The sequence below is a fragment of the Polyodon spathula genome, chromosome 9 (assembly GCF_017654505.1).
Source record: "Polyodon spathula isolate WHYD16114869_AA chromosome 9, ASM1765450v1, whole genome shotgun sequence".
Classification (NCBI taxonomy): Eukaryota; Metazoa; Chordata; class Actinopteri; order Acipenseriformes; family Polyodontidae; genus Polyodon; species Polyodon spathula.
In genome coordinates this window covers 42,373,270-42,400,925 of record NC_054542.1, presented here as the reverse complement: position 1 = coordinate 42,400,925, position 27,656 = coordinate 42,373,270, and the positions used below count along the sequence as shown (strand labels likewise).

Here is a 27,656-nt window from a genome sequence, read left to right as displayed (position 1 = left end):
CATGGAGAACAGAAAAACCACATTGAAAAGCTAACACAGACAAAAAAGCAGGTGTAGAAAGGGTGAAGGTTTAAAGGGATAGTAACTGCATAGCGCTGCTGTGAGTATTCAATAATCAATTATCACTTGTCATCTCAATAGCATTTTTAGCATAAATGTCAAATGGGCAAGAAGAGTTAACATATATTTATTTTAATTATTATTTCCAGTTCATGTTTCACTTTGATCCTTAACAAAACTGCTTGACTTACTTTTCAAACAAGTGCCTTCCTACTTCAGCATCCACAGCACTGAGAGGGTCATCCAGCAAATATATGTCAGCATCCTGATAGACAGCTCTTCAAAATAAACAGAACCACAATAAACTGCAGCATTTTCAACATTTAAACATCCGTTGCTCTTTTCATATCGACATTACTCTTTACTGTTCAACAGTGTCCTCAATTTTCTTATTAACCCCTAATTAAACTTATTATAGTTTTGGACTATATCTTATACCCAGATATTGCAAACATAGTAAATAATTTTAAAATCAATATGGTGTAAATGTTTGTATAAATGTAATTAGAAACTGCCAATTCAATTTATGTTTGCCCCTGTGTTCTATAAGGTCACATGACTTTGACCAAAATGTTACCTTGAACTGTTATTACAGATGCATGAATAAACTTTTGTTATAATTGAACTGCACAGTTAAGTCTGGCCTCACATTAAGTCCTGTTCCAAACATTTAGAAAGAGTATAACAATGACCCCAGAATGACCTATGCTGCTCAATTAAAACCTTTAGGAAAACTTTGTATTTGAAAATGAACGGTGTGATACAGATCTGCAGTGTGGTGTGTTGTGTTCTATTTACTCACTCAACTCACCCAGTTTCATACAAGTCTCAAAATGGAGAAAACAAAATGCATACTGATGCATTAAACAAGAACTTCTTTCGTAACAATGTTTTTTTCAGACAATACAACAGGAGCATTGTTAAATTTTACAAACCTAATGTAAATCTTACCTCAACAGTACTATTTAGTCTTGTATTATATGTTATGTAGCTGGATCGTTTGAAACTCAAACACTTTATTTTTTAAAGGCATAAATCATTAGGCTCAAAATACCTAGCAAGGTTTACTCTGGCCTTCTGACCACCACTAAGCGTAGCTCCTCGATCCCCAATAACAGTCATATCGCCGTCTGGTAAAATAGCTATATCCTACAAGAAAAAAAAAGTAGACCTTAAAAAGCTACTGTGTATCACATCTACCGTGTGAATTTCAACTTTCGTGATTCAGAGTTTTAAACAAAGAAAGAAAATCTGACTGGACATACATAAATAGCACGCATCATGAGGGGGTCTCTAGCATGGCTTAAACTGTAAAGCTGAGCCTAGGGCTCGAATGAAAGCAACCCTGCTCACCACCAAAAACAAAAAGAAACATACTTTCTTGAGTGCACACGCACTGATGACTTGCTCGTACTTCTGCTGGTCGTACTCCATCCCAAACAGAATGTTGCTCTGCAGAGTTCCCGAGAACACCCAGGGCTGCTGTGCTGCAAAGGTTAGCTTCCCTTTCACCTTAATGTCTCCACGGTCTTGAGGCAGCTCTCCCAGAATAGCACTGAGGAGAGAAGACTGAAGATAGAATTCAAAAGTTAATCTGTACACATTAATGCCCTGTTACATTTCTAGAAATCTGTCAAATGTATTATTTATTTAATTTTCCATAGCTAGTTTTATGAAATTCTAAAATAAAATTTAAATTAAATTCAAATGGCAACAGTTTGACCAGGAAGGACTTTTGTATTTTTTAGTATATCGAAATTTCGGACTATTGAGCGTTTAACACATACAAACGTCCTTAAAAACAAAATATTTTAAGTTTCCCGAACCCCTAAATTATTTACTGCTATTTGCCACCTTGTTAAAATGGCTAAAGAGGCGTGTCCTAATGGTCAACAACTGAACATTCTAAATAAAGCTGAAAAAAAAAAAAAAAGGACTAACTTTTCCTGCTCCCACTGGCCCTATCACAGCAAGCAACTGGCCCGGATGGACAGTGAAGGAAACATTCTGCAATGTCGGTGCATCCAGGTTCTGTAAAAGTAGCAAAATGGGGGTAAAAACAATCAAGAAACAGAAGTGCATTCAAATGTTGATAGATGTACTTAGTGTGTTGGTTTTTGGGGAAGCCTCCTAAATCTAGATAAGAAAACACTATGGGGCCGATGGAAGAGTAGGCGCACTGCAAACCACTGCGGTCGCAAAATCCAAATTGCCTAGTGGCCAGTCAATTATTTTGCATTGCAGCCTATGTAAGCTTGAAGCAATGCAAATTACACACACAAATAATGAGCTGCAATCATGATGAGGGTCGCAATGAGTGCCACCTGTGCATCGGGGTATTTAGCGACCGCACTTACAGTCCAGAGGTCAGGCGAGTTAGGAGTACACACAGCAGTAGGCGTATGGAGCACGAAAATCAAACCAAGAGCAGCAAAGTCCTCTTGGCAGACGGAAAAGAAAATAAAAAAAGTTTTCCAAGTAGGAGCTGTGAGTTCTTACGGTTGAGGACAGATTGAGCTATATGCCAACAAAAAGGCCATAAGGTCCTATATAGTTGAGAAAGTCAATGCTGTCGGTGTTACCAGGTGATGAAAAGGTGGCAGAACCGGCGGCGCCGAAACGCTAGTTTCGAGCCAACCGTAACCGCATCGCGAAATGTACAACAGCACAACTCTGGCCAATGACTGGTCTCTGAAGGTGTGTGGTTTTATACAGCTCTTAATTACTCGCTTCTACAATGGTTTGCACCTCTGAGGGTCAGCATTGCCCAAGTGCAAGGCAAAATCCACATCTCATTATAATGTTTGCGCCTGCCGAGTATTCCAGATCCCTGCTGAATTCCATACTCTTTTCTTCATTTGAATGCATTGATATCATTTAAATGGATTAATGGTGGCAAAGTGCTAATTTGATAACTGGGTGTAAAACTCCAGGTAAAAAACATGCTTTACAAACGCGCATTTTTAGTGAGTGCTAAAGTCTCACTTTACTCCAGTTAAACACGGTTTCTGGCAGCAGTATAGGCGTTTTGCAGGCGTAAATCACTTTGCACGTATCAATACATCGATGTGCAGTTACTTAATTAAAAAAAAAACATGAATCCGAACACACTACAAAAGAACAACTCATACATTAAGGAAAATCCATTGATACGGAGATCTGAAATAGTTACACTTTACTGCCAACAGAGGGCACTAGTGCTATGCAGAATCTCTTATGTTTTTTTTGTTTTTTTATTAAAAAGTAGTCATCTGAATTAATATAAAAATGTTAAATGGTTTAAAAAAAAAAAAAAAAAACTATAAAAAATTTGAAAATTTTAACACAGTGTTATTCAGAGGGTACATGTGAAGACCCATGACAGAACAGAACATTTATTTGCATTTAAAAACAAACATCCTTGAATCCAAGTAGTTTTTCAGATCTAGGCCTTTAACATCAGATGTTTCACACAGAAATATAATGTAAAACAGAGAAGTACTGAAAAGGCAGTGCGGTAATGAAATCACCTTTAATATTTTATAATCCATCTATATTACAGGTCATACAGTCTGCTCTCTGTACTCAAAATAAAACTTGCTCTTAAACAGCATAATCCCTGGGTCTGAACAGCCCGCACACAAGCCTGTGTTGCTTAGGTACCAGATTTTTTGCAGTGCAAGTCCCTAATGTCATGTCATCTCATGCATGGGGGGAGGGGGGTGTCTTCTGAGGGTTTCTGTTGTACCGTATGTCTTTATCTGGCTTTGATTACAATAATGTTCAGAGAATTCAGAATTAGACCTTGATACTGGATCAAGAGAATTCTGAATAAGAACTTGATATTGGAATAAGAGAATTCAGAATGATGGTAAACATCACTCAACAGAAAAAATGGAAACAAGTCAATGGCATGTGGTGCTTCAGAAACACCAGAAAACCGTTTAAACTGGGACTGGGACTCTGCTTTGAGACTGAACAGACCGAAGGGTGCACCAGAACGGGAAACAGCATTTCATTGTACTGCATTTACACCCAGTACAAGGGAGTTTAGCAATACATTCAATGTCTTTGAATGAAAAAGTGAGTCAACTGTAATGAAAAGATGGATTGTATAAAGGGTTAATGAGGTGCTTTCTTGTTTTAGCAGGCCCAACAGAAACAGAAAAGGAGAGTTCTTTAACACCCTTGTGGAACGTGATACTGAGCAAACCAAGTTCAGAGGGTTCGATAACATGCAAAAGCAACGTGCTTCTGGCACACAGCCACACCCTGACTACATGTTCTTTATTTTAGGGTTACAGGCAGCAATAAAAAGTCTGCTCAAAGGTAAAATGGACAGCAATAAAACATTCTGACAGTGAAAAAACAGGACAGGTGTTAACAAAACTATGAAATGCTAACCTGAAATGCGTTACGATGTACAGTATTTGTGCAGTCATTCACAGAAGAAGTGAAAGCACAGCATGGCTGCCAATTATACAGCTTGTTGTTTTCCAGACACATTATGGATGTACTTCTGTGGGTTTATGTCCTGCTGAGACTGACCATAGCTTAATATTGCTTTCTTCCTGTAATTCTAACTTTGTACTTAGAGAAGTAACAATACACAATGTTATGATGTCACACAGGTTCATGTTACTATAAACTAGAAAGAACAGCTTTACCTTGTCCCAGAAACAAATGACATCCTTCATGTGAATAAGCACATCCTTTTTCTCTTCCTTTTGTAACTCAACGCTGGGCTTAACAATCTCATCCAGAATTAAGAAGTTCTTAAAAAAAAAAAAAAAAAGATTTATGAACAGTTCTAAATGTTAAAAATTAGTTAAGTCCCTTAAAAAGGTAAGTGCAGTATACTGCGATAACAGCACAGCAAAATCTGGTAAAGCATAGTAAAAGCAAGACAGATCACAAACAAGCATGGTTAATCAAAGAGAAGTGTGGGACACCATTGTCGAAATCATGTTTAACCAAATCATTATATTTAAATTTCCCCAGAATTGTGAAATTGATGCAACATCTGTTTTCAGGTGTCCTACTTTACAACTAGGAGTACTGGGATTTACCCAGATTACACAATCAGTGTATGAGCTAGGATTACACTTCTGAAAAACATTTGACTACTTTGCCTCCCAGGTCTAACGGTTTCTAGCAGTGCTGTCACAAGCAGATTCAAATGTGGGTTTACTGTAGACAGTAAATGTGTGTGTACAGTATAATATTCACATCCTACAGAGCATAAGGTAAAAGTTTAGCCTGCAATGAGCAAGACCAGAAAAGTAATGAGAATACCAAGCAGTGCTATGGCTTGGCTAGACTGCATGCAGAACACAAGCATTCTCTAATGCAGCGTTTGCCTTCTCCAGGCCTAACCTTTATTCTGCGAATGCTGATCATGGTTTCGGAGGCCTTCTCGATAGCTGATGGGAAGAAGAGTGTGACGGTGAGCCTGACTGCACTGTACAGTGACACAGTGACAAACACTTTGCTGGCAGAGATGGGGTTTCCCAGCAGCACAAAAGTGGTGAATGTGATAAACAGGATAATCTTGTTGGCCACGAAGAAAGAAGCCATGTTCATCCCACGGAGATAGGAGCTCTTTTTGATCTTAGAAATCTCCTTCCTGCAGAAAAGAATAAATCCAAAACCTTCTCACAGCATAGGATACACAGTACCAACATCACTAACTACAACTCCTTTAGGTAGGAATAAGCAAGAATTACAAGCACAACAATTATTTTACATAAAAAAGACTCAATTTTGATCAACCTTAATTAATCTGCGGATACCTCATTTAAATGTTATAGCATTTGAAGAAAATCAAATAGCTATTGCAATGAGAGTAAACATATTGCATGGATAGTATCTATATTTACACTGTGGTCCATTGCTGGAAAACATGCATTGAGAATTGATTAGCAGTTTGCTACGCATGTGGACTGGCAAAGCTATACTGGTGTTCTTTTCTGAAAAGAGACTTGGCTCTGGTAAAATCTTATCTAACTGAGATCGGAGAGAACAGAAATCCAGAAGCAATACCTGTGTCCGAACGTGACACACACACACCTGCCAAATTTCATTTTCTGCGTAACGAAAAACGGTAATATTAACCTGACATTCCGTGTTGTAGAAGCCTTCTCGCTCTCCTTGCACTGTTTCATATCTTCAACAACATATGTTATCATATTTTTTAAATCCATTTTGTAAAAGAAGGTAGTGTGAAACCTTGTGTGTGATGTGTGTTTTGTTTTCGGATGGGAAAGCTGTTCAGCTGCCCTGTGTTAGTTAGGGCAGTCCTTTTGTTTAGTTAGTGCTCCAAAGGAGCTAGGTGTTTGTTTTTGTTTCTGTTTATTTATTTTATGTGGTTATTAAAAATTAGCGCGTCAGCGCTTTGAAACATCAAGTCTCCGTGTCCTTGGTCCGGTTTTAAAGGGGCAACGAACAGCGGAGATGGCAGTTTGATTTGGTGGCAGCATGTGTGGGTGCCCCTAAAGACACAGAGAGAATGGACAGTTTTGAAGAATTGATCGCTCAGATCAATAAGAACACCGCTGATCAGAAGGCAGAGAACGAGAGGAAAAGACGGGAACTGGGGTTGCCTCCACTGGAAATAAAGGAGCGGGAGCCAACAGAGTTGGAGCTGCTGCTCCAGAAGTGGGAGCAGGAAGGAGCAGCCCCGCTGTCTCCAGCCGCAGAGGGATCCCAGAAGTCGCTGCACAGGTCACAGTCGCATGCGAAGTCTACAAGAGACCTGCGACTTGGGAACAGATTCATCTTCCAGCAGGACAATGACCCCAAACATAGAGCCAAAGCCACACTGGAGTGGCTTTAATTGCTCATGGCTGTAATTAATACTTATGCAATCAATTATTTTCTGTTTTATATTTGTAATTTAGAACAATTTGTAGATTTTATTTTTCACTTTGACATTATGGACTTTGTGTTGATCAGTGGCAAAAACTCTTAATTAAATCCATTTTGATTCCATATAGTAACTCAATAAAATGTGGAATAGTCCAAGGGGGTGACTACTTTTGAAAGCCACTGTATGTGTGTGTGTATAATTACTATTTTTAAATATTTCCTTATCTTTTGGTAAATACAGAGGCTCCAAATTACCTTCTGAGTTCAGTGACCAGTTTTGCAAACGGCTTCTCCCATGCATACATCTTAATGATCCTCATTCCTGACACAACTTCATTCATCGTGCGAATTCTTGTGTCTGTAAACGCTGCAGTTTTGCTCCTACAGGGGGGAATAATGAGTATAAATGAAGCAAAACAAACCTGTTACCCCATCAAATTACACACTGATGAATTTGGTACAACTGAATGTTATTTATTTCTGCATTGGTTTCCTTTGCACAATGTCTTTTTGATAAATACATTCTTATATATAAATACATACAGTAATGTTTAGCATTGAATACATTTCAAGCAGGGTTTATTCGAATAGTTATCCAAGCACTAACAGTATAAGATTTTTCCAATATCTTAATCTAAAAAGCAAGAACTACTTTTTTTTTTTTTTCTTAAGATCACTTTCATATCGGGGTGAGAAGGATTATGAATTTGAAGAAATACCTTAGCTTTGAAAATAATCGACCAAAAAATGTTTGCAGAGGCATCAGAAAAACAAGAACTGTCATTCCTGCAAGGCATGATGGGCCTATCTCCTGCCACAGAAGGGCTGTCACTGCTGCTGCCTGCAGCGGGCCAATCCATAAAAAGTGCAGAAAAATTGTAACCTGCAGTAAAGACAGGGAAGATGAAAGCTTACCATTCAAATGTATTCATTTACACGTAAAGATAAATTGAACTTCAGGCTTCATTTTCTGTATGAAGCAGGGTACCATTTTTGTTTGGCACAATATGAAAACCAGTAAATTCCTGTTGATGTATCCTTGGCTGATGTACAAGAATTAAGGATTATTGAACAGTAAAGTAATCAGATTTTAATACCAATGAAAGCCAAATGGTTGTCTTGACATGTTAGTGGAATTTCGCTACAACAAAACAATTTAAAAAAGCAAACCAAAGTTCAGCAAACACAGCCGACATCACAAGGCCTAACATGTCAGTGCTCTGCGACACTGGTCCTTTTCTCCACCCTTGCATGTTCGACCGCAAGTGACATTATAACCGCCGAGAACTACAGTACAGTAGTTGATCCTCCACTGAGGACACAAGCTTAATTTGGCCCCACCACTCTGCCTGTCCAACTTGTAACCGAATCTCACTTCACATAAGAAAGGTGCACTGGCACCGAGTAGCCCACAGTGCTTCCGTTTAACAAGACCTGCTATACCACTGGTGTTTCAAACCCAGACGCCAAACCTTCCCAACTTTAAAAAAAAAAAAAAAAAAAAAAAAAAAAAAAAATGATATATCTAATTATTATACCTCTGGTTTTCTCCCCAATTTAGAATGTCCAATAATTTTTCCCCCCCCTCACAGCTCAGGCCAACTGGCGGTTCCGTGGGCGTCCTCCGATCCCACGGTCAACCCAGCTTCCTCTTCTGCACCCAGGAAATAGAGCGGATGTCAGCGAGCTAGCAACCAGCCCTGCAGGCGTCCGCCTGAGCTCATTAGGCACCCGGCCAGCAGGGCTTTTTGTAGAGCAATAAGAAAGTTCCTGTCGGTTTTGTCTCATTAACCCACGTGAGCGCAGGAGCCAATCCGACACTCCTTTCAGAATCCGCAGTCTTCCCAACTTTTAAATGGCATCAGGCACTAATGATTGTGCCTTTTATCAAGGGCAATGTGCCCTTCACACACAGATTTACCACATCTTCATTGTACTGACAAACGATCGGCCTCATTGGTCAGGTGAGAAAAGATATCAGCACATTCTGGCCCTTCGGGGGCTAAAACTCTATTGAAGGTAATGATGCGAAACAATCTGGAATACATATAAATCACAGTTGGTTTATTAATTTGACCTGTGACCTTACAGGAGCACACTCTGCCCTACTGTTCTCCCAATTCTATTCAAGCAAGGTAAGGAATGTCAAATACGAAGAGACTGTACCTCATCAAACTTGTTGACGTCATTCGATAAAAGATTTACAATCTGTCCTGTTGTTGTTTTTCCCAGGGCTGTGTTACTAAGGCAAAGGGCCTAGAAATAGAAGCATTGAAACAGAAACACATCAAACAGGTGTAAAAGCAGGGATGCAATGGTTAGGATTTTCCCCAACGTGAAACCGAACTGAAACTGACATTTTCATAACCTAAAAGCAGTTAGTTTGTGTTTTGTTTTTTTTAATGTTCAAATCTAAAGATCTGTATAGCTAATGAAAGTGTTAATCCGGTAAGCTTTACAAGTTTATTTTATAAACTACAATTAATTACACCTACAGTATCAATATTTCTGACAACAGAACCGAGCAAGAGTAAACAATTATCAATCTAGCCAGGGTTAAATTACTCATACATATTAACACAGAGGAGGTAAGTAGACAGTTGCAGATATATAGGGACTAAAGAGCAATAGAACCACGTGCCACTGTAAAATACTGAATGTTGATATTTCATCATTTACCTTTTTAAAAATCATATGACACATAGCCACTCGAATTTTCATTCCTGCTCTCTGGACATGATAAAAGTACAAGTGGTGGAGAATAGCTAACACAAATGCTGAGAGAGACACACCTGCCGCATATCCACAAGCGACATACAGTGCTTCCCTGTCATCAGGATTGTAGGTCTCAAAAAAAAGAATCAATTGGCCTAAAAACACAGGCTGGATTACTTTGAGAGTTTCCTGCAAGAAATAAAAGAGACACATTTAAGATGCAGTTCATACCCCTAAAAATCACAGAAAGCCATTCATTTTGCTACATAAAAAAATATCACAACTGCTAACAAACAAATAGGTTTGAAAAACAAAACTAAATAGAAAAAGTAAACCCAGGCCTGAAAAAACAAACTGGTTTGGGAGAGGAAAAATGAAAACTGACAGTCTATCTAACCCATCGTTAAAGTTAACGTTGTTCAAAAAGTCATAATCTTAGAACATGGTTTATTTTATTAATATACAAATATATACTAATATATATATATATAGATATATATATATATATATATATAATATATATTATATATATATATTATATATAATTATATATATATATATATATATAGTATATATATACACACACACACACACACCAGAAAAACAATTCAGCTGATGCTTTTTCTCTATGGTTAGCAAATCTATAGAAAAAGATTAGATTAACATTTAGGCCCAATTTCCAGCTTTATTATTCCACAGCCTGGAAATCCATCCTGCCGTTAGAGTTCCTTCTCCTTTTTCACTGAACAGTACTTAATGCTGTTAGCTGATAGCTGATCATGGGCGCATACAAAAAAAGATTTGTATTGTGAGTGGGGCCCTTTCCTTTCGGTTGCTTTGCCATCGTGCATCTATTACCATTAAAAACTGCGAAATATGCAACTGTACATTACTATATTAGAAAGAAACACACCAGCATGTTTAAAGTCATTGGTGTTTATTAATTAACAAGAAATCCAAACATGCATGGATTGGTTCAGTGCTCAGTTTGCAGTGGAAATCATTTCTACCCTAACAGAAGCTGTACATGGTTTAGTTCCATCTACTGTACTGGACTAACAGATTAGCTTGACAATCACAATCCTGATTTATTCTTACTAAATATATCTTCTTCATACCAATTCAAACACTTGCACTCATTAATAATTAAAAGTTAATTTGCTCAACTGCAGTAAAGTACTGTATACGTGCAAAAACAATGCAGTCGTTACTTTCAGTCCATACAGCTTCTTGTTTTCAAATGCATGATGAGTTTCAGTTTTGTCTTGGCATCATTTTTACAGAGACAGAAATGCAATGGAAAGACACAAATTCAGACAACATATTAAATGTAATACAAATCCTAAACAACATAACCCCACCCACATACAATAAGACTATAGCCTATATCCTGAACATGATCATTTACACTCACCTCAATCAATGTGAAAGCCCCTAAAACAACATAGGACTTCCAGTAACATTTTACAGTAGCTTTAGTAAGCTTTGGTACCCGTAGATCTTTCTTCGCTTGCTCGACTTCTTTATCCCAGTACCTGTGGAACACAATACAGTTGGGCCCAGTTGCTGTATAGAGAGGGTCACAGACGCACACAGTACATGAGCACCAGAGTTCCTGTTTTCATACAAAATGCCCCATGCCCAAATCTTCTCTTACAATTGAAACAATACTACAATACGGTTGTGAAAATGTGCATGTTAATTTGTATAGGCAAAGGAAAGCATGTATTACATTTTGTAAGTGCAAGTGTCTCTAATAATTAGATGCTTGTGTGCTATAGGGTACATCATTTGTGGATGTGACCTAAAGTACTAATATAACAAAAAAAAAACACACACACAAAAAAATAAGTTTTTGCATCAGTATTTCAAATCTATTTAAAAATAGAAATACTGTTTATGTACAAACCTTTAAAACATTTTAAAAAATAAATCAATACCATATCACACAGAATGCTCTTTTTTTCTTGTTGGTTATTCAAGTTGGTTATTCATTAGCCTCAGTACAGAAGACTGCCTAGCATTGGCTTGCTGCACATAGCTGAACAGTCAGGTTATTACTGTAAGCTGATTAGCTAAGAGGTAAATGTGGGGAAAGATTAGGCTTTATGAGGAACAGGGTTACAGGAAGTGGATCAACATCAGCAGCGATGAGGCCTGCTTGTGTCCAGTCTAGAAGACAGCTGTTAAGTTACTGATGTCTATTGGAGAGTGCTGCTATCTTTGAATGATGCTGAAAATGACAGGCAGACAGTCCAACTGCCAGCAATGCTTGAAGCAAGGCTGCCCGAATGGCCACAAGGCTGTAAGGGCTGTAAATCAATCATAGTTCCTCTGTGGAATGTCTGCAATAAAACTGGTAATGAACTGGCACTTGCACTACAAGAACAGGTAACAATCCCAATGCTTCTAATAAAGCTGGACCCGTTTTACTGATATTCAGTAGTAAGTACAGTGAGCACACATGGGTTCTACACCGCTGCACATAGCAGTGTTTGGATATCTGTTTCCCACAGAATGCCTATTCCCCATTGCACGCTTGACAATACCGTACATTTAAAATTGCCTCATTGTGTGTAAAACAATACAGGCCTAATTCGTTTTGTTATGAGATTACCATTATGAAAGTGTTTGGAAATGAAATGGTTCCCTGCATCACTGAGTCACTTCAGGGAATTTGTGACAAATTCACTTTAAGAAACCAGTGCCAGCATTCATAACAGAAACTTCAACTAAACAGGATAAGGGCAAATAAATACTGTGTGAGAAGTAATGGGTGCGTACAGTATTATTCTTTAGAACTGTAAAAACAGGACACGATTAAACTTTCACCAAAGTGCAACTGCTGTGGGAAATTAAGATATGCCCTGCAGTAAATGTTACACATTTAAAAAAAAGAGATAAACTAACTTACAAGAAAAATACATTTCATGAACTCTTATTGTATTGCAACCATATGCATCAGTGTTGACTTGCAACTGTAAGAGAAAAGACATGTAAAAATCCCATTGCATTTCATTTTTAGTTTCTCCATGTTCTCCACAGTGTGCTCATCCTAGTCTTTAAGCAGGTTCCGGATGCTCTGGAATTGAGCAGTGAATTACCGTACAATCAAAGAAAGCCCTTTGGTGTCTGGAGTATACATAGGTGGCAGTCTGTGACCAAGCCCCTGGGGCAAGGTGCCCTGCCCAAAAATCACTTTCATGCTCTTGATATTGGATTTTGCAACAGCATTTTCTAGAAATTCCACAGTGAAAAATGGCACAATGTGAAAACAATTTCAAAAATGAAAAAAAGTGTTCTGATACACAGAAATTGGAACAGATTGAACTGTTAAACTTAATTACACAGAAGATCCTTTTTCAGTGATAGCTCGGTGTACAACAGTGCACAGAAAAAAAAGCTTTAACAAAATGGGCCCAGTTTGGGCATAAAGGAGCTCACTTCTACACATGCTACAGGGTAAAGCAAGCCAGCAACCAATCCATAGCCATGAATACATGGTACCATATTTGTCAATGGATTAAATATTTTCAAGCTAATTGGATAGGGGTAGGTGGGGGTCCTTAATCCCTGCTAACCAGCCAGCAAGTACCACCCCTGAACATGACAGGAGAACAAAGAAACACAGTAAATACATTTGTTCAGGTTGCTAAACAACCTACTCAACCATTGTTAATTAGCAGTACAGTATAAGCCTACAGTGCCTTGTTTTAGGACTTCAAAATAGTGCGTTTCAAAAATCCTGTACATATAGGGAGCTAACAAAAGGTGGAATTTCCCCATTGCTAAAAGGCCAGGCAAATTTTAATTGCTGTTGAAATGTAATTCTTAATACAATTTACATATTTTGCCATACTTTGGCCCCGGTTATAAGGAGTTTATACATGTTCACTATTACATTTTGTCCAAACATTACGCAGACAAGCGTCTTTCTGTGCGACAGGCTGTGGGACAGACGCATCAGAAAAACTCCATAAACCTCCAGATTAGGATACACTCAAAAAAGCTGTGCTGAAGACAGTCCTTAGCAAGCTTCCCCACAAGTCATCACATATAGTATGTACGACCAGCTGCACTACATTAAAAAAAAAGGACCACTAAGTTTGACCTTTGGGGAATTTACTGCCTTTGTCAGAGCTCTGAAGGGCAGTACACTGGACATGTGTACAAAAAATGAAATACTGTACAGAACCAGACACTGTGCACAGACAGTAGAAGACACACATACCACTGTAGCTCCTCTCCCAGTCTTTCTGATTGATCTTCTGGAAGAACTTTGTACATATCATCTTCTTCTAGCTTTCTTTTATATCCAATTCGAAATAAAGGGTTTAACCAACTGTAAGAGAAAATAACAAGAGTTTCAGTGACAGTCACCCCCCACCATGCCTTCACAGGCTCCCAGATTCTGATTCTCTAAACAGCTTGTGCTAAAGCATGTCCAGACCAAGTTTCATCATAAACGACCAAGTGCTTCTAATATATAAAAACTCAGTTTGACATATGGAGGTAAATAGACTAATTGTACTTAATACCAACAGATACTGAAACTCTTGCACCCTTGGGTCTTTGCCAAGTTCCATCATAATTGGATTTGCTGTTACAGCTGCAGAGAGATATGTAAAAATGTAATTGTGGCCGGAGTCATGTGACACAGGTGAGAAGATGGCTACCTAACTCTGAAGCTCTGTACCCCTGCATCGAAAATCCTGAAACACCCTGATCAATACAGCCCTGACACGACTAAACAGAAAGCCATGGCCGGCCAACAGAATAATCACTTACCACCCCAACCAAGAAAAAAAACAAAAGCGAAAAATCCCCCTCAACCAACAGAGATGTACAGTCTGATATAAACAATATCGCTAAGGGCATTGCAAATATCTATAAGGTACTGAAAGATATCTCTGGCGATCTCAGGCTTGGGAAGAAATGAAGGTTTATCCTTCTGCCTCCCAGTCTGAATTGGAGACCCTTCGCAGCAAGCTGGAAGACACTGAAAAAAGAAAATCAGCACAATAATCTCTGCTTCGTTGGGTTTCCTGAGGGGACATGATTAAAGGAGGATTACGGGAATCTAGAAATGGACAGAGCTCCTTGGTCCTTGACCAACGTCCGAAGTCCATCATTGCTAGATTTCTGCGATTTCAAGATCAGGAATTAATCCTCTGTGCTGCCAGAAACAAAGAAATTCCCTGGGAAGGGCAGCGAATATAAATCTTCCCTGACCTTCAAGAGTCATACAAGAAATGGCAGAATTACTACATGAGCATAACTGCAGCAAGATGGAGTGAGTAAGCACACTAAATAAATATATACAGAAACATATTTATATTTTATTTTGTTTTGCTGTAATGTTTTTTTGTTTTCCATATACTACAATGGGGTTAAGCAAAAATAAAATAAAAAAAAATACATGTTTTATAATTGTACAGCGAGAAGAACTTAGTATTGAATGCTGTTTTTTTTTTTTTAAATCAGCCCTCAATTACAAAAAAACAGGTTATTTATAGCAATACAAAAATATAACTTCATTATTATTATCACCATTAACAATGCTAGTATCTGCTGCATATGGTAATGACAGTGAATTGAAGGGCACAGTGGTATCCACAGTAATTAACTGAATCACTGTGCTGTCACTTGCATGTATGAACATGGGTTTGCAAGTATATGTTTATGCAGATATAGGTGAATATAGGTGTGTATGTGTGTCGGTATGCATATACAGGTTAACTTCACTAAAACGAACTCCCATGGGACCTGGAGAAATGTTTGGGTTTATAATAGGGTTTGCCATTTTTCTGTATCAGAACAATGACAGGGTCAGGGGGTTATCCTAGCTAATGTCTATACCCTGCATTTCTGGGGGGGATCTGGGTCAGTATCCATCGGTTGCAGGGCGAGCCTTTAATCAGATAATGGATCCAATATTTGAGTGCAGGCCATGCACCTAAGTCAGTGAGAGTGTTGAAGGGCATGTGTGATGGGCTGGGCTTAGCAGATATTGGGCGCCTGCAAAATCCCAAGGAAAGAGACTACACATTCTTCTCTTCTCCCCATAATGTATTCTCTTGAATGTATTTTTTCTTAATATCAAAATCTCTAGTTAATTCCACTGTACCATGAGTAACTGGCAATATCGCTGTGTCAGACCATGCCTGTATATCGCCCCCAACTGCTTGCATTTACAAAAATTATCAAATCCCCAAGGTTTAATTGAAATCTTTTACAAGAATTCAGAGACATTTGTTCAGATTGCTCTCTTATATAGAGAATGCAAAGGTAACCCCAGAAGCCATAAAAGCTTTTCTGAGGGGCTTTATTATTCAGTACTCTTTACTTTAAAATAACTGTTAAAGATAAAATAGGAATATAATTGTCTCCTGAGGAAAAAAAAAAAAATAATAATTTGCCTTATTTAGGGTTAAAAAAATGTATTTTGAGGACAGAGATACTGCAGGGAGATTATTAGCTTGCGATATAAAACAACGAGAGGAGGCAGCTATCATGCCAGCGGCGAGGGCTTGAGGGAGAAATCTTGCGACCGAGTCACGCAAAATAAATTAAACTTTTAGGGAATTGTATCATACATTGTATTCGTCGGAGGCAACAGCACAGAAGTGTGCGAGATGCAATCCTTCTTTGACAAGCTGGGCCTCCTTGGACTAGATGACCAAGACAGAGACTCCCTGGATGCCTCCAATAACACTGGGGGAGGTAATGGAGGCAATAAAGGGCTTACCCTCAAAACAAGGCCCCAGGTCTAGATGGTTTCACAGGGGAAAAAACATGTTAACAGCATAATTTACAAACAACTCCTTACCAACCTCCCTGTCACTTATACTTAAAAAAGGAAAGGACCCGTGTCAGTGCTCAGGGTACAGACCCATCAGTCTGACTAATAATGATGGGAATATTTTATCAAATTCTCTCTTGCTGTCTGGGCAGAACCATGACAAAATGTATTCACCCTGATCAAGTGGGGTTTATTAGTACTGGTAGTATGTGAGTTGCACAACAAGCAGACTCTCCAATGACTACTATCTCATTAGATGCAGAAAAGCCCTTTCACAGGGTGGTGTATTTGGTATTGGTTCTAATTTTATTCGCTGGGTGCAATTGATATATCAACACTCAACGGCAGCATTTTTAACAAATGTCTTAATGACCCAGCAGTTTAACCTGGGAAGGGTACCAGACAGTGATGCCCTCTCTCACTCTTACTATTTGCTCCAACACTGAAACCACTTGGTGCTGCTTCTTGAATAAACCCCTTTCCCATGTGATCACATGGGAGGTTCAACACAGAAGCTCTGATATCCTGTTGTTCGTGTCCAGCCCAGAGAACTCTATTCCAGTCCTACTTAAAAGTGGTGAAAGCATTCCCCAAATTCTCAGGATACAAAACTAGGCAAAGTCAGAGGTGCTCCCCCTAACTCCTTCGGTCCTAAATCTCAGTTCTAGGCAGGCTCATTTCAATGGCCAAGGAGAGGTATAAAATACCTGGGCATTACAATTTCATCTCAATAAGATACATTAGTCTTATGCAATAATGAACCCTTGGTGAGTTGAAATTACAGCTGATTTTACTCAATTGTCTTCATTTTTGTCTCTATGGGGAAAAGCTAACATTATTAAAATATTATGATTTTGTTTAGTCAACAAAACAACTGAATCTAAAAAGAAAAAAAAGTAATTGATATCCAGAGAGATAGTTGGACTTCCCAGCTTCATCCGTATGCCACCAGGTTATTCTGCTAACTGAGTAAATTGAGCTACAGAAGGTTCTTACAGTAGTTAGAATCATCACTATACTGCAGGACAATCACTACTGCATCCCCAGTTTTAAGTGAGGTTTTAATGAGTTTACTGTGCTTGCAAGCTGTTCCTACTTTTTCACCCGAAATATACTATACTAATATTCTTTTATAGCTTTATGTAATACTCCTACTTTATCGCAATTCATATATAATATTTATACAGAAATGTTCACTACAAGAAAAAAACAAACATTCTTATGAACGGGGACTTTTTTCATTAATGAACTACTCCTGTGGTATTTACAAAATATTACAAATGGAAAATAATTCTCATATTTTGTCATCACACAGTCTCTTACAGTAGCAGTGTGTTCAGTCCTTTACTGTATTGCACAATTACTTGAATTCACATGGCACTCTTTATAAACCTTTAGGAATCAGAAAAACAAAGCTGTCTGAATCTGAGCTCTTGTGATACAACAAAAGAACAATATTACTGCTTTAAAACCAGCATGATGGCTAGTTTATTCCTGTAGTACATTTAACACACACACAAGAAGGGACATGAAATCCAGGGACTGTTCCTCTGCCACTACAGTAATTGCCATCTCCTTCAGCAGACAGCTGTACAGGGAACAGCAGTGTAGCACAGCAGAGCTCTGCCCTTTATAAACTGGCAGCTATGGGGTTAAATTCCCCTACCTGTCTGGGTTTATTGTGTTCAGGTGGCTGGTGTTGACTAGAGTAATTAATGATCAATCAGCACCCAGCCACCTGACATAAAAGGAGGCCTCAGCTTCCCATTAGGGAGAGTCAGGAGCTGAGGAAGCAAGCTGGTGTTTGTGCTTGCTGTTTTTGTGGGGGGTTTTTTGATCCAGTGAAGGCATCGCCCAGCCTGGAAACCTTTATTTTTGTAAGTCTTGTTCTGTGTCTTTCTATTTGTGCTTAAATACCTTTGTTTTGGACCCTGTGTCCTTTTATTTTGTGTTTATTTATAATTAAAGTATTATTTTTTTGAACTGCAGTCTGTCTCTGGGCCTCTAGCCACTCGCCAGCCTGTCACAAGTAGGTTCCCATCATTTGGAGTTTCCAATTCAACGACATAACCTGATACGCTGACGGACTCAGACAACTTGTGACATTCTGAAATGCCAAAATACTGCCAACAAAGCTGCAAATAAACCATCCAGAACAGTGCAATGCACATTAGATTGGGAGTACTTAATTACAGAACCTGAAGTTAATTGTGTCAAAGCTTTCAATTAGCTATGACGTGGCTATTTTCTATTAGAAAATGTCCAACCAGTTATTTGTCCAACCTGTTCATGCTTCAGGTAGTAATGTATGATGCCCAACTCCTGGTTATCTACGGTAATAGCAGCCAACTGACGCGCTGAGGGTAAATAAAGGAATCAGCCAGAATTGATTGTTTCAGAATCATATTCAATCTATAAATGGCAAGTTAACTAACACAAATGCTTAGCCTCCCCAATCAAGGATATAGACAGAGCATCAGCAGTCATCATTATTCAAATATCAACGTACAGTGTCAACAGAATAGCCCTTGCTTTTGTATTACAATCAGGCCTGATACTGTGAAACCAAGTATTGTAGGTCACAATGACACAGAATTATCTGCTGTATGGTGTGCTGTCTATTCAGAATTATATAATCCTTCAGAAGTGAAACTTAATAGTGCCAGAGCGATATTTAAAGTGTAGCTCACTTCGATATTGCTCTTACGATCTGTGTACAGTATGACAGTTATATATGTGCTTGACTTTAATTTTTTTTTTTTTTTTTTTACTTGATACAGTTCCTGTGCTTGACTTTCTTTAGACTGTGTCAACTGGTATAAGGAACCACTGTTTACGCTGGGAATCTAAGCAAATTAATGGGTCTTGTAAACAGTACGGTCTGCACATTGTAATAGGAATAATAATCTGTATTTTCCTTACAAAGCAGTGGACAACAGGGCAATCTAAAAGATTTTCTCAAGGATCAATAAACTTTGAGGTCCCCAAAGGCAAGTTCAATACCTATCGTTCGTCCTCCAGTTCTCTAGTTAATATACACTGTACAAGTTCACTTACACTGCCCTATTCTGGTGTTATCTTTTACCCTACTGATAAATCAAGCATTGCTCAGTAGATAAATGCTTTGCAAGTCATTGCTACACCTAGTTTTAGACCGATGGTTTCTACAGTTTTGTAGAATGTCTGAGGTGTGAAAGTGACAACATTACATCACACACTTTCTATGCGATTGTTTCCTACAATAGCTTAAGTAACTAAAGGCCGATTTAACTGCACTGTTCTATATGCACCAGAGATGAGCAAGGGCAAAGGAACATGTTTCACTGATATTTTAGATACTGTAACAGGACTGCACCTACTCACTATACATTAGTACCCAAACTGGCATCAGCTCCTTCAAGGAGAGGCTGAATGCCACAATGTTAAATCATATATCATACACCTTTATTACTCTTTACTTGCTGTAGTGTCACATTGGCACGGAAACCCATTTTTTTCAACTGCAAGTACTGTAGCATTCAGAAGTGCAGTGGTTCTCAAACAAAAGTCTAACAATACTAAACCATTTTAAATGCTGTTGGACTACAAACTAGACGTTTCTTCTAATGCTACAATCTGCTGAAACGTTTTCTGGCGTGTTATAGTGTGTGCAATACGGAATTAATAAATCTTTAAAGTTCCTACATCTAATGCAATGCACAACTTTAATAGCCTGGGCCTGGATCAGACATGGATGTAGCAGCGTGACTCGGCTAGTTTTTGTACAATATCTTAGAGACATGTGTCACGATAAACACCAAATACAAGTCACAGGTTTTGTCGTGGAAATTAGTGACATTGGTCAATTGATTACTAAAAGGTCACTTCTAATTCCGTAGTCGAAATAATCAGACACCGCTGTGTAATAATTACGCAACACTGTCAGTACCGCGCTACGACCAGGTTAGAGAAGAACCGGGTTGTACATTTACAGCATGCTTCTGAAATTACCCGCCATGTTAAGATTTTATACATTCTTTCATCTATTCATTCATAATGAATATGTTTTGGGGGTTAAACATAACTTGAAAACGTATAATTTATTGTTTAGATTAAAGGTTTTCGGAAACAGAAACTGTTCTTCCTTTGAAGTTAAGAATAATATACATATACATAGTTCCACGTATTGAAGCTAACAGCAAAATACTTTCTGGAAGGGCTAAGTATCCGGTGTTTAGAATTACAAAGCTGGGGTAGAGATGTTACGATAGTCTAGTCAAAATAGGAAAAATACTAACGTTAACAATGCGCCACTTAATCTTTGTAAAATACTCCAGTTCACGACAGGTCTAACTCAGTTTATCCTTGCAACCGTCATCTCATTAATCAATTGTTAAAAATACAGCATTGCAAAAATAAGAGACTGTGTCAATGTATTTAAACCCCATATAATAAAATCTAACAATTTGTATGTGCAGTATACGCACTGTGACAATATTATACCCAAATAAGAAACTAGAGAGAGCTAGTAATAATAAAGATCAGAATTGACTGTGAGTTACCTGTACGCTAACTCACTGACTTGACTTTGCTTACCAGAAAAAAATCTTGGAAAAAACACTAGCAGTAGCAGATGGATTTGGCTTCTCGTCTTTGTGTAGTGGTTCCATAACCAAGTTATTTCTTGTCTTTAGTATGTGTCAATACAATTTCGGAGCGATATCTTCTCTCGGCAGCTTGTGGACGTTTTCTAACGCTATTTATATAAACCACGTGTAGCTAATGCAATAAGAAGAGCTCTTAAAGTTAGCTTAGTGCTGCACTACATTGACCAATCCATGGCTCCCCTATTTCAGCTTGCAGCACGCAACCTCCGCCCACCTAAGAGATTGGCTGAGAAAGACCGAGGGAGAAATGTCAACGCAGCTTGATTGGCTCCACTATGTGGCCCTCATATGAACTGCTTCCGTGAGAATTTGTCTTAACAGGCGTGCTGGAAACACAACGGCAGCACAATTGCAATAATAAAGAAATAACGTGCAATATGTTACATAACCGTATTGATTTGATATTGTAATCGTTTTAGATTATTTGTTTTTGAAGATCAGAGGGCAATTGTACTACTAATTAGTGCATTTACCACTGGTAGTAGAGCTTACGGTCTCCATTCATTTTTTAGTGTATGCAAATAACCGTGTGTCGAGGATGCAAAAGTACGGTAGTTCTTCTCACTGACAGTTTTTCCATTGTAGTACATCACATAATGAAACTTGGCATGAACATGTGTCACAATAAACCAGAATATGTTTGCCAACTTTTCCCTGTTACTTCAACTTGAATGCAAATTGAATTATTCAAAATGTCCCATACAAACATGCACATCATTGTTTTAAATACCCAAAGTAGAATATGTAAAATTGAATAAAATGGAAAACTGCAGGTCACTGTCATCACATTATTGTTAGAGAGGCAATTTCTCTTGATAATGTCTAAAGGTCTAATACTTTCCAGACTAAGGTGTGAGTGTAGCATTAGGTCAGTGGAAACATGACTGCCTGCTAATGTAATTTACAGGTTGCAGTCTCTGCTTTACCCAAGGTTCTCAGACAGAAAGCTCAAGTCTTATCTTGCTGTTTTTGACACTTTTTGACAAGCAACCAACCATTAGCAATTCATATCCTGACACAGCTTGTCCTGTGTGAGAATGTGTCCAATTCTCTTATCTCCTGCACAAAATGTATAATAGAGTAGATGATCACATTCTGAAAATATCCCTTTCTAATTGTGAATCCAAGTCAGAATGAAAACAGCCAAAATGAAAGCTGAACAGTGGGAACTCCCAGTGATGTGAGATGGTGATGATCTCAATGGTAAGGACTCTCAGCTCCTCAGAAAACTTTTCTTTTCCGTGCACCAATAGGACTTTGCCGTCCTTCCTTTGACATATACTTGATTTGAATTGATTTGATTTGATTTTTGTGCTCCACAAATCTCATACAGCTTCTACTGCTCTCTGTACTCCTAACTCACCTCTGAGCTGTAAGTGCGGTCGTTAAATACCCCGATGCACAGGAGGACCTCATTGCGACCCTCATTATCATGATTGCAGCTGTTTATTTGTGTGTGTTGAGTAACTTGCATTGCTCTTAAGCTTACATAGGCTGCAGTGCAAAATAATTGCCTGGCCACTAGGCAATTTGGGTTTTGCAGCCGCAGTTGTTTGCCCAGCCTTACAGCAGCCCCTATGTGAGCAAACTGTATTTTGGGTGAGCAAAATGCAACATCACCTTGACAGTACTTTTGATACATACTGTAATGCTAACTTATGGGGTATGCATTAACCACAGCATTACATTTTAACTGTAATGTTACTTTGAACTATTGCACAAAAACATGGTCTTACAATAAAAAAAGTTCCCTTTCCTTAACCAACTTAGTACAAAAAGTTTGATAACATGTGAACCCAAAATTGCTATGCATATTCTTCACACATTCAATTTAAATATCATATAATTCAATTTTTTCAATTATTATTTACTACAATCACTTAGAAATATCACAGTAATCTCAACTAATATGTTCTTCTGATTGTTTAGATTCACTTGGTACAGCAGGTAACCATAACCTGGCCCCTGTAACAGACTACCCCAAATAGAAGTTCAAAGTTACTGATATCTGTCTCCATACTGTACACATTCTTAACAAGACTGAGGTGGTTCCTTCACATGAGCTAAGCATAGCACCACCTGCTCTGTACCAAACACCATCTCTTGTGAATCTCAGAAAGTAAGCATACTAATGAGTAAAAATGTGGAATATTAAGAAAGAAAACTCTCCCAACATTTGATTTTGTCTACTTTTAAAGAGCATTTTGTTGTTAAAATGGTTAAGAAATTGATATATAGTAACTGGAATATATTTTATATGAGGAGGTTGTTAAGGATAAATTAGGTAAAAGAAGTTATTATGTATGCCAACACTTGGGCACGTGGTCATGGGATCATTACGAGCTTGCTGTTAAGTTACTGTGTCAGTGTTACACAAGCAGAAAAGTGTACTTTTATTACTAGGGTGAACAATGATACACATGTAATAAAAGAAAGTATGAATGACCCCTATCGTTGGCCCATCAAAAGGGAGGCACATGAATCAGCAGAAATTGCCTCTGGTTTGGTATTTTTCTTCTTGTGTCAGAAAGTTGGACACTCAGTATAATATTTAGATAGTTTATCAATTAGGCAGCCATCCACCCACAATCATTTTTTTGTTTCTTGTTTTTTTGTTTAATATTTTAGCTCATTAACCACCCCTTGATCTGTTTTGGCTCCGCTGGAGGTCTTCATGACCTGCCAAGAACTTTTCACAACCAATGACTGTGCTCTATGCAGATTAGCCCTGTTAAAGTGATACGTGTACCAATGATTATCGACCCATGTAATCCGCATTAGACCAATCCAAGAATTTCTCTTCACAGCATCGCTGCAGGAGCAGTCAGGAAGAGTCTGTGGCAAAGTGGTGAGTGGGTGCAGGTGTGTGGGTACAGGTGAGTGCAGTTCAGGTACATCACACACAACAATTACTTTCAGGTGCAGGGGTGTTTATTGATAATAATAACAATGTCCTGAGCCCTAAGGCAAACACCTGTAAATAAAATGCCAGAGTGATACAGCGGCGTGTATCACTCGTAACTGTAATCTTGGGGTTTGACCTGCAACCAAAAGTCCAGGTTTTATACACACCTACACCCACACTAAACACAAAACAGTGAGTGACTACAGTACTCCGTGAAATGCTGGGGTGAAAAGTGATGTCCATATTAATGCTGGCTTGTACTCTAGCTCCGGATCGTGTTACTGATAGTCTAAAAAGACAAACAACAGTTACAGCCGACACTTTACAAACACAGAACAAACACTCACGCTTTTCAGCAATACCTTTACTCATTTTAGGTTAACTCCAACCATTTACAAATGAACAGATTACTTTGCTGTGCCCCTATTTTATACCCTCGCTCATGACCCCTTGGTTAACAAGTGCATCAACTCCTCCAATCCGTGGATGCCACGCCGTTTCCCATCCGGGTCATTGAGTTTGGGTACTGTAGCTCAGTTCCTTTTCTAGCCGGCCGACTTCCACCTACCCATGGGAATAAAGTGTCATGCCTTTTAGTCCAGGGTACTCTGCTCCCTTTGTCTAGTACCCTCTCAGGTCGGGGGACTCTGTCACAGAGTCTTAGAGCATCTTCGCTGTCCTGAATAAAAATAAAAAACAATATTTCCATGACATTCACATATCACTGGTATTATTAACTAAAACAACAATTAGCAATAGTATCCAGTATCTAACCTTGTTCCTCAATAAAAAAAATGTTTTACAATAATAATATGAAAATTATAATAATAAGATGCTTTTCGTGGCATTACCTTTTATAGCCTGATGTTTCTGGTCCATGTCATGGACTATCAAAGTCTAAGATTAAACAAATATGTTCAGATCCTAAGTCGAAATATGACCCATGGCGTCAGTTCGACCCCATAGGCTTGGGGTTAACTGACATTGTTAGAAAGACAAAATCTTTTCGTGTTCATGGTTGTCTTGCGAGTGACCCCATTGCGATCCAGAAAATGCACTTTACCCAAAGCTGATCTGAAGAAGAAGATCTGAATCCAGAAAAGATCTGATCATCCCTTCATGTCAAAGACTAGTTTGAATTATTCTCCAAAGTAGCCCCAAATGTGCCATACTGGGCTACTTTGGAAATAAAAAATAAATAAACAGTATAAACGTTACTGTGGTAATAAATACATTGCAGACCTATGAATAAAATAATCAGACCATCCAATTATTTTTATTTGAAAAGTGTGCTTTTAAATAAATAAATAAATAAATAAATAAATAAATAAATAAATAAATGGAACATGTATGTTTTGTAAACAAGAGGAAACAAATAAAGATCTGTTGTCTAGCAGTTGAAAGTTGACTTGTAGACCACTTATGCACCAAGTTCCTGTCGTATTTATAAATGCATGTGAGAGCAGTGTTAAATCAACTGATGCTTGCATCTGGCACGCCTCCAATCTTTGGCCCATTTTAATGTGTCACCTATTTTTATTTGAACGTTCTGTTTATTGCCCCTTTTTTTTCATTTTAAGGCTATTTCACCTTTAGAATATTTTCACTGGCCTTCTGGAAAGGCTGGTTTTGATTTAGATAGGACGATTATTGTTATCTACAAAAGACAAAGGCTGTTGTAGATTATCAGACTTGCTCTGTGATTGGCTAGAAATGATGTAATGAGGAAAACATATACTAATGTAATGTAATACAATATAAGATTGCGTTTCAGATTGGTTTTGATTACCTGTGCTATCTCACTGATGTTGGTGCAGTTGTTAATTGCTAGGCAACAGCATGATTTCCATTATATGAGAGTAGATGTTAAACTTCATGCTGATTTGAACTCGGCTCTCGCCAAGATAAGCACAACTAAGACGTAGCTTTACAGTAAACTAATGTGATCCATCTGCATCTCCATCCATTTGCGTTGCTTTCCATCTGATGATGTAGATATCCTTCAGTTGGTGTTAATTGCTGAAGTGTAATGCTGGCTCCAGGGTTCAGCTTGTTTTGCCTCCCCAGCACATCAGCACACACAACAGCTGCAATGCTGGCTCTGGGGATCAACCCAGTGCAGTCTCCCCAGCGCATCATCATGACAACCATCTAAATTGAGCTAAGTAGGGTACATCTCTGGGGTCTTCAAGTGAGCACCTTCCATCCTCTGTGTTTTGTTGACTAGCCCACTACACCTCAAGAGGGCAACAGTGATTCTGGCATCCTAGCATCACCCCCCTCCATCCCCCACTCAGCTCAGCCCAGCTTACTTACCTGTACATCAGAGTTGCTTTCTTTCTATTGTGCTTGAGATCCCCATCCAGAATCTTTCTGTCTCAACCACAGCCAGTTGCTGCTCCTTCAGATAAGTTCTTCACTGTGCGATGCAACTCTTGGCCACTGAACCCGACATCTCTGAGAACCCGGGTTGTAGAGAGTGCCACAAATCCTTGACAGCCCACCTCCACTGGGTAAACCCGGAATCTCCATCCTCGCAATTCCGCTTCAGCAGCTAGTTGAGCAAACCTTTAACAACATTGTTTGTGTTTTCATCCTTCATCCACCAATGATATCAGGCTTAATGTGTAACTATAAATCAGTTACATGGCTGGTCATTATAAGACAAATCCTGTAACTTCATAAGTCAATTATTTTCTGTTTAGCTTAAGTGGTTTATAAATTGATAAGCTTCTTCTGGAACGTGAAGCAAAGAAACGCAGGAAATGTGAACACAGAGAATATATGAACCAATTCTCTTAATAATTTAACTGACTTATTCAATGTACAAATTGAGTTTTTATTATTATTATTGGTAGTAGTTGGAGTAGTAGTAGTAGAAGTAGTAGTAGTAGTAGTACTGTATTAGTTAGTAGTATTTTGTTTGTTTAGTGACACAGTTATTTTTTAAGGTACTTCATTAGTTCTTTCTATGTATTTTCAAGCCTGTACGTACGCAGAAATGAATGAAGAGATAGGGTGAGGGACAGGTAACTGGGCCCATAATCTCAAGCATTTAAGATGAGTGGGATAAAGTGTATTGAAAACACTTAATGCACATTGCCATAATGGACAATCTGTCACAAAGAATGCTGCAGTGGGTGACGTCAGACCAGAAACAGGAACCAACAGAGAACAAACAGAGAGACATGGAGTTTTGGTGAAGCTGAGCGCTTGCTTGCACTCAGCATTTACTGATTAAACAAACAGAAAATAAAAGGTAGCAAAACAAACAAAACACAGGATACGGCACTCATATGCAAAACAAAGCAATAAACATGGTGAGCTGGTTTTATTGTAACTATTATTTTTCTGTTACCACCGTCTCCGATTCCGTACCTCCACTCGTCGAACGCACAACCCCGAGTGAGTGAAAACATGCTGTTTTTATACAATTGTACCGAGACTCGATTGCTAATCAATCATTCAATTGGAGTCTCGGTACAACTGCACGTGAATCAATAAAGTGCAATTCCCTGTGCTCACATATTATTACATTTTACCTGCACGTGAAGTGCAATCCTCATGCCTAAATACAAATATACATTTTAAACACTTGTGCGCATAACCCATATAATATCCCCCCCGTGTACCAACTACAATACACCAACATTAACACACCACACGCAACATACAACACAGA

At 38.5% G+C, this 27,656-nt stretch overlaps 1 protein-coding gene across 2 annotated transcripts in view; it reads right to left on the bottom strand.

The window, feature by feature from the left end:
• The window catches only part of abcc4 (ATP-binding cassette, sub-family C (CFTR/MRP), member 4), a 68,349-nt gene extending 47,105 nt beyond the window's left edge, over positions 1-21,244 (bottom strand). Inside the window, exons 1-13 of one of the 2 annotated variants that reach the window (XM_041259680.1) lie at positions 20,999-21,244; positions 13,853-13,963; positions 11,036-11,156; positions 9,586-9,810; positions 9,073-9,162; positions 7,626-7,789; positions 7,162-7,287; positions 5,416-5,665; positions 4,707-4,814; positions 2,002-2,091; positions 1,438-1,629; positions 1,115-1,209; positions 252-338 (exon numbers count right to left, since the gene is read on the bottom strand). In XM_041259680.1, coding sequence (XP_041115614.1) covers positions 252-338; positions 1,115-1,209; positions 1,438-1,629; positions 2,002-2,091; positions 4,707-4,814; positions 5,416-5,665; positions 7,162-7,287; positions 7,626-7,789; positions 9,073-9,162; positions 9,586-9,810; positions 11,036-11,156; positions 13,853-13,963; positions 20,999-21,072 — 1,733 coding nt within the window. In that variant the 5' untranslated portion in view covers positions 21,073-21,244. Of the gene's footprint in view, positions 1-251; positions 339-1,114; positions 1,210-1,437; positions 1,630-2,001; positions 2,092-4,706; positions 4,815-5,415; positions 5,666-7,161; positions 7,288-7,625; positions 7,790-9,072; positions 9,163-9,585; positions 9,811-11,035; positions 11,157-13,852; positions 13,964-20,998 lie in introns of those variants that run through there. The other variant, XM_041259682.1, reaches the window with a different exon arrangement.
• Positions 21,245-27,656: the final 6,412 nt, after the last annotated feature.